The sequence below is a fragment of the Dermacentor albipictus genome, chromosome 5, assembly GCF_038994185.2.
Source record: "Dermacentor albipictus isolate Rhodes 1998 colony chromosome 5, USDA_Dalb.pri_finalv2, whole genome shotgun sequence".
Classification (NCBI taxonomy): domain Eukaryota; kingdom Metazoa; phylum Arthropoda; class Arachnida; order Ixodida; family Ixodidae; genus Dermacentor; species Dermacentor albipictus.
Window position 1 is genome coordinate 116547735 of NC_091825.1, and position 15605 is coordinate 116563339.

The window sequence follows — 15605 nt, forward strand, 5'->3', positions numbered from 1 at the left end:
TATAAAGTTTTTCGTTTCTTCTTCGTCTACAGAACGAGTCCGTCTTTCGTCCTCCACCCCGAAGTCACAACACTACAGTGGCTAGCATGGCGACGGGACGTTTCCATTCCTCAGTGATATCTTTTTGAATAACGAACTAACCTGAAAAATTCTTGCGGTAAAGCGCTCCATAAATGGCGCTCTACAACTTCCAGTGCGTAACCAGAATTTTCGATAGGGTCTGGTCAGGGTTAATGTGCAACTTCATTGTTCAGGTTCAGTCTGACGGCGGCTGTACATACGTTGCGGAACCAGGATCAATTCCCTGATGGGGACAGAAAGTTCCTTTCCGGTGACGTCTTATGCCAAGGAAACGTGAAGACATTGATATCAGCAGGAGATATTACCAAATCTGGTCGCACTTGCCCTTCGACTTGTGAAGTAAATACGCATAAGAACCGCAATATAACATTCAGCAAGGCATTGAAACTCGCAGAAATGGGTTATGTACAATTTTATTTTCTTTCACGTATGTATATACAAAACGACATATTTTGCTCAGTGCATAAAATAATCTGAAAGCTGCGTTTATCGCCATGCAGAACGTAGTAAAATTCACAAACAAACAAACAAACAAAACTAAAATTGTGCTCACATTTCTACAGAGCGCTTCGTTAAATTGGCACCCTGTAAAACTACGCGCAGTTTGAAGCGCGGCCTTTACCCCGTGTCGCCGTTTGCTCACTGAAAGTGAGCAAAGCTGTGTAGTTGCATTTGCGTAGTCTGTGGATACACCTCTTTCTGCGCCAGGTTTATCTACAAAAGCACGAGGCAGATGCACGCGCAAATGAACTATCTGGTGCATATGCTGTCGCGTTTAATATATACGCCTTGTGGTAACAAACGCAGCAGTGGACCAATAGAAAGCCTGTGTGTACACGTGTTAGTACTATGAGAGCAGCACCGTTTACGGTATGCCGTGACGCGTGATACAAAAGCAGCACTGCTGGCGGCAGCAACATCTTGTGAACATCTTGAGCGGTATAGCAACATCCACTATACGTTATATGCAGCTTCCGACGAGATTATGGCAGCGGTTAAATGAACATAAAGTGATCACGACAACAGTTCTGTGGGCCCTGGTTTGAACTTAGCTTCACGAGGCTGTAGCTACTAAGACTTTGCTTACGACTAAACTACCCGCAATTTACACACTGGCCCCGCACTTTGCACACTGGCCAGCATTTATGGTCCACTCCAAGGCCTATAGTCCGGTATGATTCGAAACTTGGCACGATTCTTTTTTTTTTTTTGACCGTTTACAGTCGCTAGCGGCGCTGAAGCTGCGCCAAATCGTGGCCTCCGAGAGCTTGCGCGCAGCGTACGTGCGGGCGGCCACGATCTCGGAGGACATGACAGAACTTGGGGAGGCGGGGCTTCACACGCGCGTTCAAGCGCTGCCTGCGCATGATGCTAACCCAACCGAACAAAGGGGACGCTGCACACATGTACAGCCCTTGAGTGATGTACGTGGAACGCAGCAACGCAGATGCGTATGCGTAGGTACGTGTTGCAGTTTGGAAAATATACATAAGAAAAAAAGAAGTAGAAAAGAATGAACCACCGCGGTTTCCTACGAAACGAAATAAAAAACAGCAGCAGGCAACTTTTCTTTTTTATTTAGGCACGGGAAGTCTCGTAATCTGATTATTAAAGGAGCCCGCATACATATTCCACATCTTTTCTTTTCTGATGTGCAAAAAGTTTACTTGTGCGAAAAAACAACAAAAAGGACATTAATGTTAATTGTCACGCTCCACATAAAAATGTAGCTGGGTACTACGGTAGGTCTTGCGTCTGCGAGTAGGCCTATACGTAGCTGCGCTCTGAAAGTAAATCATTCCTTGCGACACCGCTTTCGCGCATTGCAGCTTCGAGTGGTAGGTTTTTGCGCAATACTTACTTCAAAATAGGGCTTCGTCATAAGTATATTGCCACATTCCTTAAACATTTCTTAAATCGTAACAATAGCCCAGCATCGTTATATCAGACCCGTTAGTCTTTCCTTTCTCTCGATAATGTTAGGTGACATGGGTAGTCGACATGCCTACATCAGATCGAAGGTGATCGAAGATTGCACGACGCCTGAAGATATCGGGTTGCATCGGATATATTGATTGGGGGGTTCGATGCACGAGAATAAAAGGAGCCCAGGGTGCAGAACAAGTTCGGTAAGCATGACTTAAGACAGAAGACCCTATGCTGTCCTTCTCGTTTAAAGCTATCCGCTTTTAAGCAACCCAGTTAATGCGTGGCTAATCGTCCAGACCTAGAACTTGTAGCAATGAACAACAGGTGCTGATATGGCAGCGTTTGACGAACAATGTCCAAGCTCCTATAAAACGAAGAAGAAAAAAAACGAGGAAGCGTATTTTCTTATAGGAACGTGCGTCTCTGAGGAAGCGGATCATTTCGAGAAGCTCGTGAAATAGCCTTTCCGAAATGCATCAGTGCACGATGTATGTACGAGCCAACATATTGTTAAAAAAATTTTTTTTTCAGTTGTATACAGCTTGTCAGTAGTTCTTGCTTTCGTTCATTACCCGTTCGTCATCTGCAACACAAAAGAACACTGCGAGCTGCTGCAGTTCAACGATGTTCAGGCCGCCATTTTTTGTGGAGAGGGTGGCATTGATACGTCACGGAAAAGTCAACAGAACAGTCCTCAAAAATGGTCCAGTGAGGAAAAAGTCTGTAAAACCTTTCACATACGCGGAAAGCGCGTTTTGCACTTCCAGGCACGGGAAGAGCTGCAACTTGCGGTGGAGGCTTAGCGCCTTGCTATGCGAAGAAAAGAACAAAAAAATAAACGGCTGAAAAAAAAGAACAGTTCCTGCCGTATCACACTTCTTTTTTTTTTCATCTCCGGCGCCACACTGTACTGGATGTCAGAAGGGCACCCAGACGAGGACCGACTCTTGGAACTTGCGCGTGGTGAACTTCAGGTCCAGCTTGGGCCAAAAGTCCTCGAACAGCTTGGACGAGTGCACACCGAACATGTCGTACACGTGACGGTTCAGCAGCGAAAACCTGAAATCAATCAGTCAATCAATCAATCAATCAATCAATCAACGCTTATTAGTGATAAAATATGAGTGGTACACAGTGGAGTGTGCGGAAGGCGGTCCCAAAGTTACAAAGCGCAGGCGGGACCTCCTATTTTAATACATTAAATGTTATAGCGAAAATATAAAAGCAAATTGAAGATTTCATAGACAAGCACATCAATAATTTCAGTTCTTGACACGGAAATCGCAATGAAACACGCCCAGCGCCAGTACGTCAGCGTGACGTCAGGGATTCCAAAGTATGTTTTCGCATTTGGGCCGTGTTGGATAAATAAAAGTTCCCAAAACTTGCCATGGTTAATATTTCGTTCCTTTAGAACACACTGTAGTCAATCGGTACCGCTATATATAATTAGTAGGCCCTAGAAGATACCATCAAAATCCAAGACGTCACAGCCCCCAGACGCGGGAACTTAAGTAGGCGTCGCCACCCGTATTTGGTTCTTGCGCTTTTTCTGGCTTACGAAACGTCTTATCGTGTTAAGAGTGGTGTTTTTGGTGTTGTCGAACGGTAATTTACTGATGCAGAAGAAATCATTTTTCACTTTAGTGTCCCTTTGACGCGCAATGCCGAGAGCTGGTGCAAAGAAATTTATAAAAAGGGGACGAGCATAGATCAGTCCCGGAGTCAGTGCCATATCAATCGAATCGCGGTGGCGTTGGTTGCTTAATTATGTTGCTTAAGAATGTTTTGCGCTGTTGCACATACTATACCGCTTCGCAATGCTTTAAAATGAGTTGTCATTGTTCGTGGTTTCCTTCTGTGTGTGTGTGTGCTTATTCCTGAGACCACCTCCTTATGGTCAGCAGTGGTCGAACAAGCAAATGTCGCTGGAGCCAACGTTTCCACAAGATGGACTTATCTCCGTCGGGAGCTAATACAAGTCCCATTTGTCGAAACGCTGGATCCAGCGACATTTCCTTGTTCGACCACCAGTTCCAGGCCTCCGCCTTCCTGCGGACGTCTTGTCTCGTTTGACTCTTTTGTAAGGCGCAGGAGACCAGTCCCGGAAGTCCGTGCAGATCGTATTACGCGCCGACTTGCATCGCGATCTTCCCATGAACGTCATCGACTAGTAACGTATTGGATCCGCCGATAGGAAGCGATAGAAATTCACAACAACATGGCGTGCAACTTAAAACACGCGTGTATAGATTGACAGATTCACTGGAAACGTCATGCGACGTCAGACGAACAACCTGAAACACAAAAAAGCTCCTTGCATTACGCGCGGACGTACCTGTCGGATGACAGCCTGTTGAGGAAAGCCCAATATGTCGGCCTGAGATTGTGTGGTTCGAAGACAGCCTGGGAAACAAGAAGTAAAAAATATAAACGTCTGTGAGGTGGTGAAACGTGCCGTTCTTGGACAATTCCTTCAGTGACTATGCGCCGCAACATCTGTGGCCATAATTGTCAACGAAACGAAACACCGACCAGTCTACATGACCAGGAAACAAAACACGCACAACACCGAAAATGTAGTGGCACGATTAGAGGATATGTTGGCGACTTGAAACGCCTCCGCCTATCCCGCGTCCCTCGAACAAAAAAAAAAGTGAAATAACAGCACATTTTGTGTTTCTATACTCAACTACACGCGATATTTTCCCGAAGGGTTGGATAAGTCACACAACGTGTGCAGAGGCAATTCTCATGCATGGCTACAATATACACAAACAACATAGAAGCGCACATATGAATCGTGGACAGAACACAGTCACACTTCCATCAGACACACACGTGATTTATATGTACGCATTGACTATATAGAGCTTTCCTCAAACAATGGCGGTTGAGAATGCACTGTCTGCAGATCGACGAAAAATGCCGCTCGCGCCTGATAAACAACTCATACTTGCGCTTCATGCTTTCTGATTATGAATAGGATTCCCTCGTAAACAGTCAGTAACGATTGACAAAGCCAGCACTAGCTTTATTTTTTAATTTCGCAGGAATTCCGTTGCGTGTTTATGGCAAAGAATGACCGCGCTGGCGCTAGAGGTATTCAGTTGGCGCCGAACATTCCCGCAGGGGGCGCGCGCGTAGGTGTGTAGTGGTCGGTTGTTTTAGAAGGATAGACAAGTAAGGAAATTACTGCTAACCACATTGCAACTGTCTAGCTACATCTGCTGACAACCTGAAATTCGGTCAGAGTGACATTACAGGCAGTGGCTAACGCAAGAGAGAGAGAGAGAGAAATAACAATTTGTAGCAAAGGAACTAAAGCCCCAGTGCAGGCCTCCTGGTGGGCTCATGCCTCCTCCTGGACTAGCACGTTCTTGAACTGCTGCACCAGAAGCGGTCAATATAGTTTTTTCATGAAAACAGAGCTGGGCGAGTTGGTGTGGTTCCATCTTGACGAAAAAGCGCGCGAAAAGAACGTAGACGAGAAAGAGGGAAACGACGAACACGGGCGCTTTGTTTGTTGTTTGTCTCTCTCTTTCTCGTGTACGTCTTTTTCGAGCCCTTTTTTGTTAAAGATTGTTTTTTTCAGACTTTCGAGGGGGAGTGGTGCGCTCCTCCCAGCTGCCGGGACTCTGGCTGTGTGGTAGTTTAGAAAGCATTGTCTTTCTAAAGGTGGTGTTGGCAGGGGACTCCCACAAGCTGTATTTATTCGACGGATAGGCCCCGCACTGTTTGCAACGGAGGAACCTGGGGCCCTGTTGATATGATGCGCATAGTGTGGTGTGAGTAACGTGTGTGTTTGTGCTTTTCGTATGCCCGAGGCGTCCTCTCTCGGATGTTTGTAGGTTGGTGTGTTGAGAAGTGTCGATGCCCCCGTGCGAGACAAAAAAAAAAAAGTAGCCTTTCGTTCCGCTGCATCTTCGGGTCTTTTTAACGCAAGAGGAACTAAGCTGGCACAGCAGGTCCTCGCCGAGGCGAGGGCCTCGATCGGCGGTGATCGAGGTGCGTGCTAGGCACACGTTGTAAAATAATTTACGCCCTTAAGGGTCAAAAGGGGTGTAAATGTGCCTAACTCAACCCTTAGGGTGTTATTCATGCAAGTGACACCTTAAGGGTGTGAGTTAGCGAATTAACACCCCCTTTCACTTTAAGGGTGTAAACTATTTTACAGTGCAGTGGAAGATGCGTTGAAAGATCGGGTCGTCGCAAAGAAACTAACGCTCAACATATTTCTATCCGCATTGCTTCAGCTGCACGACCATGACCACGGCACAAACTACTAAGCTATGCAAGGCAGAACCTTATGCAGCTACAAAGTGACTCCGCAAAAGAAAGTAGATGCTGTTAAACGTTTTACGGTATGTGTTTGCCGATATGGAAAAAATGATATTACCGTGCATCAAAGCTCAATGAAAAATAGAAATACTATTTTTTTCATATTCCTGCAAAGCCGGTTCTAACAAATGCGAGCTTTCGTGCATGATTTCACCGCGCGATTTTCTAATTTCTTTTTTATAATGACATACGCGAGCCGCAAAGCGTTCTTTGGCCGGGTGTTCTCAGCGAATTCTGAACTGTCATCACGTGCAGTTACCTTCACAAATGGGTATAACTCGCACAACTTACCGCGTAGAACAGCACCGCGCAAGAGACGGAGTAGAGAAGGACGGGCGAGTTGGGCACGCAAGGAAGAACGCCTTTGTCCATCCCTGCCATGTAGACGTTCTGCAACACACGGGAGACAGGAAAGGAAAAAAAAATGTATAAGTGGTTAGTTTTTAGGAACACTAAAGAAAGCAACAGATACAGTCGAACCCGAATATATAGAATTATTCTCTATATCGAACACGCGAAACTTACAGGTCGATACTTCTGTAAAAAGGGGCTCCCTCCTAACGAACTGAACGGTGAATACACCGAACTCGGGGCGTATACGATGCCAACGCCATAAAATGGCTTGAACTGCCGAGATCGCGGGGTTCAGGGATAGTGGGCTGGAGAAGGTGTGAACAATCCCATGCACCGAGAACACCGTTAGAGAGTTTTAGATTAGGGAGACGCAAGCGTTCGGGTCCATCCCTTAATCTAAAACTCTATTCTTAGTGACGCTGAGAAACAGTTCAAGGCACGGGCAAAGCTTACCGCCGTGCTACGAGTAGTTTTGAACAAATGGATTACTTCCTTGCTTGTGTTCTCCACTGGAGGTAACAAATTCCTGAATTTCGCATCACAATATGTCAGTTTAAGCTGATAGTTTGTGCATATCAGACTACTGGTATATCGAACTATTTTTAGCTCATAATCCTATTCGCTATAACCGGGTTCGACTGTATAAATCAGCTTATAAGGGTCGGCAAAATATACTCTCAAAAGAATAGTGTCATATACTTGGCGGAAACAAAATGTTTTGTTGCTCGAGAAAATGAAGGCCTCAGTAGTCATCTGAATTTCGCGCCGAAAGCTCAGCACCATTGTGACGTCAATGATTTTAAAGTATTTATACATGCTTTTCATTCTAGCATTTTTGCATACATCTCCATAATATTTTTTTTCTCTTCCTTAAAACTTCTCTATCTCCCTTGTACCGCTACCTATGCCTATAACGGATCCAGTCGTATCGATCCCTTCCCTGTTTTTTTTTTTCCATCAATGCACTAAACGTCTTTTGCTTATCATCATCATCAAACTGGTTATGCCTACTGCAGGGCAAAGGCCTCCCCCATACTTCAATTAACTGCCCCGGTCATATCGCTTATATCGCTCATATAGCTTTTGCTTATATCGACGGCTGACCGATTGATGCTTTTGTTGACTTTAAATCCAAGCACTTCTGGAAGGTGTGCGTTGCCTACAGGTCTCACTGGGTGAACTTCTTCGCATTCCATTGGGATGTGCTGAGTGGGCTTCGGAATTTTGGCTGCAGCATACGCATGCCTCACCTTGTTGAGAGTATTTGCTCCGGTATGTTTTTGTCCTTAGGCAACCAGTCTAAGCCTCAAGTAGCAAGGCATTTCCCTTCGTGTTATCGTACAGATTTTCTTTTCTAATTTCTTTCTTCCCGTTCCTGTAAATCTCCATGGCCTTTATTGATTCCATTATTTGCATTCAATTCACTGTGTTTCTCTCAGGTTTTTTTTTTGTTTTTGGTGACTCCTGGTTGTCTATTTGCACTTTCTATTACCCTGTACTTGGTTTCCAACTTTTCTTTTGCCTCTTCCTCTAATCTGCGTCCACGCTTTTAAGGTATACAGATACGTGTTCACTTTAACTTCCCATTTATTTTGATCCATGTCACTGAGTCTTTTTTTTCAAAACTAATTTCTCTCTGTGCTACCCAGTCTTCGAAAGAGGCGAAACCTATGTCACCCTGTACTACCTCAATTGTGGTTTTTATGTGGGCTCCCAAAGGCAACCACCTACCGATATTTGGTTAACTTTCAACCCCAACAAGACATATCCGATTTGAAGCAAAGCATTGCATTTGGGAACGTTAGCGCTGCCACTATTACTCCTTTCCAGATTTCATGCACCACTTCATATTTATTGCGGCCACAGAGAGCTGTGTTTCATTATTGCTGCATTCCGCTTCCTTCTTTTTTTTCCCAGTTTATCTTGGTCGGTGCTAGAGTCAGCTTTTTATCCGTTTATGTTTACGCCGAGGTATCTATATCGCTTGACTATGGTGAAGACTTGCTGTTTAATTGATGCCACGTAATTACTCGTCTGTTCATAAAAGATCACGCCACCCGGCGTCATGAATTTCTGCAGCCTCTGCTAATGGTTGCTTAACTGTTTACTGATAAACGATTATTACATTGCATTTTAAAGGAGCCGAATACTAACTCTAGCAAGGTTCGACAGGCGATACCGAGCCAAAATTGTCCGAAATACGCAAGAATATTTCGAAATCTGTGACGTTATACTGACGTGTTCACGCTGCGGTGTGGGCGCAAAATTAAAAGAAATAATGCTTGCCCTCTGTTTTCTCCGCTAACGATCAACCTCTTCCCGCAAAAAAAAAAAAGAAAGACTTCAGATCATTGGAAGTATGATTAAACGACAGTCATAGTAAGTGGGCAGCAGCTATGTGCGGCGAGGTGTCACAAAACACGGAGCAGCCTGGCATGCGTAGGAGCCATGCCTTACCTCGACGAGTTTCCAGACTAGGTAGAGTGCAATGCTGGGGCTGGGGTACCAGAACATGGAGAGTCCTGCCAGAAGACCAGCCGGCAGGGCGTGCCAGTCGCTGCGACCGTCGCCGCTCCACCGCAGCAGGCAGCTTACCAGCTGGAACACAAAGCACCGGGTTTTCACGTTCACTCTGCCTTGAAACAACTTGGCAACAAAGGAAATAACAGAATAGTGCGAACATACAGAAAAAATGGCATTTATTGCTTCTATGCAAGGGCACCAGACAACCGAAGTGTATGCAAGGAACGGTTCCACCTCGATGGAATACGTTGACAAATCAATGAAGTTCGACTCACCGCGGAAGGTCAAGTACCAAGCGAGTGGTTCACCCATGCCCGAAAACAACGCCTTCATTCATTCACAAAACTTTATTAGAGTCCTGAAGCCCGGTCTTTTCAGACCGAGGCGGACCGCGTCCACGTCGGCACCGCCAGGCCGAGCCTTATGGCGTCATCGTGGACCCTCTGGACAGCCCGTAGTCGATCTTGATAAGAAGAGCTTGATATCATCTTGTGCCAGTAAAGCCATTTTTCATCGGGGTCGGCGAGAGTCGCGGGACAGCCCGCCAGCATGGGCTCTATTCTGGACACGCATGGCGGCTGGACGGCCGCCATTATCCGCCATGTTTACTCTCTGATTGGCTGTCGAAAGGTCACGTGTTTTGAAATTTGTGCCGGGAAGCGGAAGTATAGCAAAATGCAATTTTGCGTTTTCATCAAGATGACGAAACGTGACGTGGAGCTGAAAATGTTATGGACTAATACATTTTTTGGGTCCTTGGCAGATATATTGTGATGTTAGCGCTTCAAAAAGAATGTGAGCGGTAGCGTGCAGAAGCCAGTGCAATGCATCTGCAATTGCGCGAATATGTGGTGGCGATTCAAGATATGCGCCATGCAAGCTTGCTGATTGGCTGAAGGAATATCTCATGAGGAGCGTCACAGGAAGGGCTGTTTCGTAAACGTCATTTTGATGATGCGTGACGTTGCGCTGGGCCGCCATTGCTGAGATTTTCCGCCATAATTGTTGCTGCGACGAGCCGCGCGAATTATGCTAATGGGCAGCCATATGCAATGGCAGCTGAGAGGAATGCGTATCGCCACATTTTCCCCGTCGTTTGGCACCACGAAAATCTTTTGTTCATAACGCGTGCTCATAGTATTTGCATCGCTCTCGGGTGGTGTTGGCATTTGTGTTTGGGGCCATCATTTTTTAAAAGAACGCGTTTATACGAAATAATATTGGTTGAACATAGCAAACTTTCGGCAATGTTGTCCACTTTTCACTGCTGCATTTGTATTGTAATCAAGATTAATGCCTTTTCGCACAATCAAAAGTTATGACAACGGCCTCTTTCTAATTTACAAAAAGAAATGTACGCAAGGCGGCGCCTTGAAGTTTCCACCGTCGGTGCGAGTAACTAGCGAAATGAACAAGAGATGGCAGCGCCGGCGCTTGTGTCGCTCTAGTGGATATCTCTGGCGCGCGCAACGCTATCGATGATATTCGGCCGTTTCTCAACCAGCCGAGTCGGGCTGAGTCACTTGCGTTTCACGAGATAGCGATAACGTCGCCTAGAACGTGCGCGCATCACCACTGGTAGGTCGCGTATGTTGTCTTAAGCAAGAAAACAAGCGCGTTGGCGCCAACATGCCATGACTCATTCCGTTTTCCGGGGACACGCATCCTAGCTATTGAAGCAGACGATGGCTTGTACGCAGCAGACGACGGAAGCGAGAAGCGGTTTCGACGGAATAATCATACGCTTTGAGATAGCTGCTTTATTTTTACTGCGGAGGAAAACTGTTTTGCTTTACCGATAACGCTATATTCAGTGCCTTCATTTCAGTTTCTTAGGCAAAACGTCAAGTTAGCGTCACGTTACGTAAGCAAAACTGGGCCACCAGCGCCATTTTGTTTGCGTCGCGCCTACGTCACGCACCGAAGAAAATGGCGGAATGTCTAGAATAGCGCCCCATGTGTCTGATGTCAATGATGCCATCGCACACGTTACATTCTTTCCTAATTTCTCTTTCAGGGTGAATTTTATTTATGAAATACGGAGTGGGGGTACGTCCCGGTTTGCAGTAAACGTAGCGTGACTGCCTGAGCTCTGTTCTGCCAAGAATTATGCGTATGCAATCATCAGTGTGTTTGACTGACTGTCGCGCTGGTGATTGCACACGCATAATTATTGAAGCTGCTGTGATAGCATGGGAAGGTAGCGTACGTGGTGACTGCGATCATGTGGCTTTGAAAGCAATACCTTTCTTTGCCGGTTTCGCCCGTTTTCGTGGTTGGTAAGCGAACGGTGAAAGATGGTCGGACTCGGCAAGAAAAGCGTTCGTTCGTTCGTTTGTAGGCACAAATACATATAGATGCAGTAAATGTATTTTAGATATGTGTCGTATTTCTCTGCGCCATACACACCTCTCAAACAATCTTTCCTGGAAAAGCGCCATACGTCGCCTTTGTCCTCGTAACACAGACTCCTCGTGTCACCCACGCTATAGCTTGCCGACTCAAACAAGCTCCGTGTCATTTAGATTCCAACATTACGTTACACTGGTGTTTGTTTTCTTTGTTTGCAGAAAAAGGAAGTCATATCTGTCGCGCGTAACAATCTCTACCGCCCATATATATTATGGCTCATGTCAGCCTATGTCTACTTCTGCGCGCAGCCACGTCGCGTCATCAAATCTCAGTGCGTATCTTACTTATAGTCGATTTAGTCCATTCGTTTGTCCCGTCTTTGCCCTGACTAGCAGTGTGTGTTTGCGTGGGGTATTCTGTAAGTGTCCATCTGGTGGACATTTCCATTTCGCCTGCAGCTGAAATGCTGATTGGCTGGGGGAGCCTGTCTTCTTATGAAGCATACCTCAGCCCAGCCAATCAGAACTTCAGCAGACGAAATGGACGTGTCCACCAGGTGGATCCACAGTTACCGAAAACCCCCTCCCACCACCACCACCACCTCTGTCTCTCGGATTGCCAATGCACCGAACTGTCTTCCACGTGCATCACTACGAGCAGGCGTGGGCAGCGTCGAAAACGAGGAAATTAAACACGACGCAGTGTGTACCTGTGCAGAGAGTCGTCGGTTGCGGAGTCCGGAAACGAGGTCACTGAGAAGCACTGGTGCAGAACCTTGGCTGCGTGCAGCTGCCAAGACAAATGTTTAGTGTACAAACACGCTTGCTCCTAGCGAAGAGCCAACGTTAGGCGCGAATGCCACGAAGTGACGAAATGTACACAAAGCAGATCCTTTGTGGGCAGGTCGATCATGTGATCGGTGGCCGCGCTTTCGCGAATTAAGCGCGCTCGAGCGCTATTTTTGTCCGGAGAGACAGGAACGTCACCATGCCGTTCGCGGCGCTTCACTAACTGCGCACGACGTATACATTCGGCCACAAAATTATACGGAACACGAAATCTGAAAAAAGAAAGGAAAATCTGATTATCAGCACAGCCTCACAATGGAGCCTAGTATTCGCATTTGCAGCTTCTACCAGTAAACCTGAAAAATGAACATTGTGATGTTCGGTTTTACTGATTACTGTTAAAGGCTGTTCGAAAATTGAAGGTTTTCTGAGATCCTGTAGTCCGTAAACGTTTTTTCTTTTTTGCTCACTCTGTGCGTGTTCGAGATCAATGGACGAGCACATATATATTGTGCACATTGTGATGTGAACCTGGCCGCTGTCAACTTTAACAGGGGTCCTCGTGCCACGAAATAACATTCATACACAATGCGCCCCCCCCCCCCCTTTCCTCCCTCCCGATAATCTGCCATTTTACCAGACTTTTTATTGAAGAAACCTTATAAAAATGAATTCAGACATTCGGTCGGCTGTACGTAGGCTTCTTGTAGGATATCTCACCTGCCACAAACTAGCCTTTTTGTCAATATCATATGATGACCGCTGACGAAAGTCCTTAATATGTGATTCCTCTGGTCTGTATGGAGATTCATCCGAATGAATTCATTGCGAAAGCCTGCAGACATTAGTGTAAAAAGTGTAAGGCCATAGGTTTACAGATCGTCTGTATATAGAAATAGCTTGTTGACCTACGGCCTTTCACTTTTTATGTATATGCACGCTTGGATGAGTTGCTTATAGTAGCTCCATTCAAGTGGAATGTTGCGGGCAAAGCTAGTCAAATGACGTGGAAGGACATACACTTAATTGCCAGCGCAAGCATTACTCCGGCGTTGTGCGCTACCATATACAGTAATATCTACAAACAACCTACAGATTTGACAGAAAAACTCTACAGAGAAAATAATATAGAGAAAATATAGAGAAAATCTCAATATTTATAATATATTAAAATCTAATATAGAGAAAAACTCTATATTAAAAAAATGCGTTTTTTTTGGGGGGGGGGGGGGAATAAGTGCGACTCTTCGCACATTCGCCTTCAACAGCTCCAAACTAGTCCCCCTCGATTACCCTGTAGATGCCAGCGAAGGAGCCAAGGAATGCGCCCAGCCAGAGGTTACTCCGCCGGAAGAGCACAGGGTAGATGCAGCTCGCGTCCTGCATCAGGCGACGCCTCGCGGCCACCAGCCGAAACAGCAGCCGCAAGCCACAGCCCAGCATGAAGGGGCGCAGGAAACCCTGCATTTGAGTAGACGCACAGTGTAAGCACGTCTATACCACACAACCCGACACGTATACAGTACCGAGAAAGTCAGTGATCGGTGCATCGCCTATAATCACGCATGGCGCGAGAACAGATTCTTACACTCTGAAAACAGTTGCACAGTTTGAGGTGTATATTTGGCACACAACAATAATCGTGATCTGTCTTGTCCGCATTTCCTTTCTTTCCCTTCTAGCCTGCCGACGAGCACGTATATAATCTGCGACCCACTCGTAAATGAGTGGAACAGCGGCAACCGAGGTTATCGTAAATGAGTGGAACAGCGGCAACCGAGGTTAATCTAACCTATAGCAAGCTATACATAAACTAAAGAAAAAACGTGGCTCGGTGCTTTCTCAGGTGGTTGCTAGGCAACGCGAGGCGGCGCACAACTGGGCTGAGTTTTCTGGTAACGCTCCACGGCGGAACTAAAAGCTTAAACAGCTCCGCTGTTGAAAGAACAATATATCCAAATGCCGTCGCGGTGCATAGCTCTGCAGCGTTCATAGCAACCTGCGCTCATAGCAAGGGCACGCGCCTTTAACAATCCCTGCCCTTCGCGCGAGCAACCAGAACACGTGGCCCACCTGAAAGACGTGCGCCACGCACCCGCGCTTGTGACCGCAGGACCAGTGCCTGGCGTTCAGGCCCAGCGCGGCGAGCCTCTTCTGCATGGCCGGCCCCTGGTCGTCGAGCAGCCGGGACGCGTAGTCGACGAGCTGCCTGGCCTTCTCCTCGGCCTCGCCTCGGCCGGCCAGGTCCCCGGGCGGGCTGTCCACCCCCGCGCGCAGGAGGGGAGGGGTGGGCGAGCCGCCCGACGAGCTGGGCGTGTGGGAGGAGCACGAACTGCCGCCGCCGGACGCCAGCACCTCCTCGCGACCCACGATGAACTGGAAGGCCCGGCTCACGGGGTCGTTGGAGAAGCCGCTGCGCCGGATCACGTACAGGAACAGCGCGGACGCGACGCTGAACAGGATGACCTGGGCGCGCGACGCGGTCGGCGAGATGCAATAGATATAATTTCGTAATAGTTTTCTTTTGTAAAAATTTTGTATAACTTTTGTGTACTTCAGTTGTTTTTTTCCGTAACGCGGAAAGCTCACATCTTTTTCATGTATCTGTACCCCCTATGTAATACCCCTTCGGGGGCCTTTTGGGGTATTATGAAATAAATAAATAAATAAATATGGACATGCGCAAGGGCCGCAAGAGTGCGTCTCTACGCAAAAGGATAGACAGTTGGGCGAGTTGGAACGGCAACATGATTTTGGCTTCTAGCGCGATGTGAAACACGGACACGGAAGCGCTCGTCCTGTCTGCTCCTTTCTGTGTCCGTGTTTCACTTCGAGCTAGAAGCCAAAATTGCGTCTCTCTACGCCTGGAAAGATCAGCCAAATAGACATGCCCCTCGCCCCCACACCCACCCATCCACCATGATTAGGTCACCTGTCTGTTTAAGAACACCGCAGGGACGAAGAGCTCTCCTAGCGATCTCTGCCCTGAGTCATCCGAAGCCCTCCTGTCTGCAATCTTCCTGATCTCATCATACCGCCTATTCCTCTGCTGCATAATTCCAGTGCGTTTCGTTGCCCTTGCTACCCTTTCTGTTGCTTTAAAGACAACACATTATCTGCTGTCATTCGTAAAAACAAAACATCGTTTATTGAAGGGCTCCTCTAAATAGCAACATCGCACATTGTGTCACAGGCTGACTTTTGACTATATATTTTCGTACTTCTCTGCCTGTGGCG

At 46.8% G+C, this 15605-nt stretch overlaps 1 protein-coding gene across 1 annotated transcript in view; it reads right to left on the bottom strand.

Annotated features, from left to right (window-relative positions):
* Positions 1–478: 478 nt before the first annotated feature.
* LOC135916119 (transmembrane protein 135-like) overlaps positions 479–15605 on the bottom strand; it is a 71642-nt gene continuing 56515 nt past the window's right edge. Inside the window, exons 6-11 of the mRNA XM_065449363.1 lie at positions 14442–14834; positions 13662–13829; positions 9163–9303; positions 6643–6741; positions 4349–4416; positions 479–3069 (exon numbers count right to left, since the gene is read on the bottom strand). Of these exons, the coding sequence (XP_065305435.1) occupies positions 2928–3069; positions 4349–4416; positions 6643–6741; positions 9163–9303; positions 13662–13829; positions 14442–14834 (1011 nt within the window). The 3' untranslated portion in view covers positions 479–2927. The remainder of the gene's footprint in view (positions 3070–4348; positions 4417–6642; positions 6742–9162; positions 9304–13661; positions 13830–14441; positions 14835–15605) is intronic.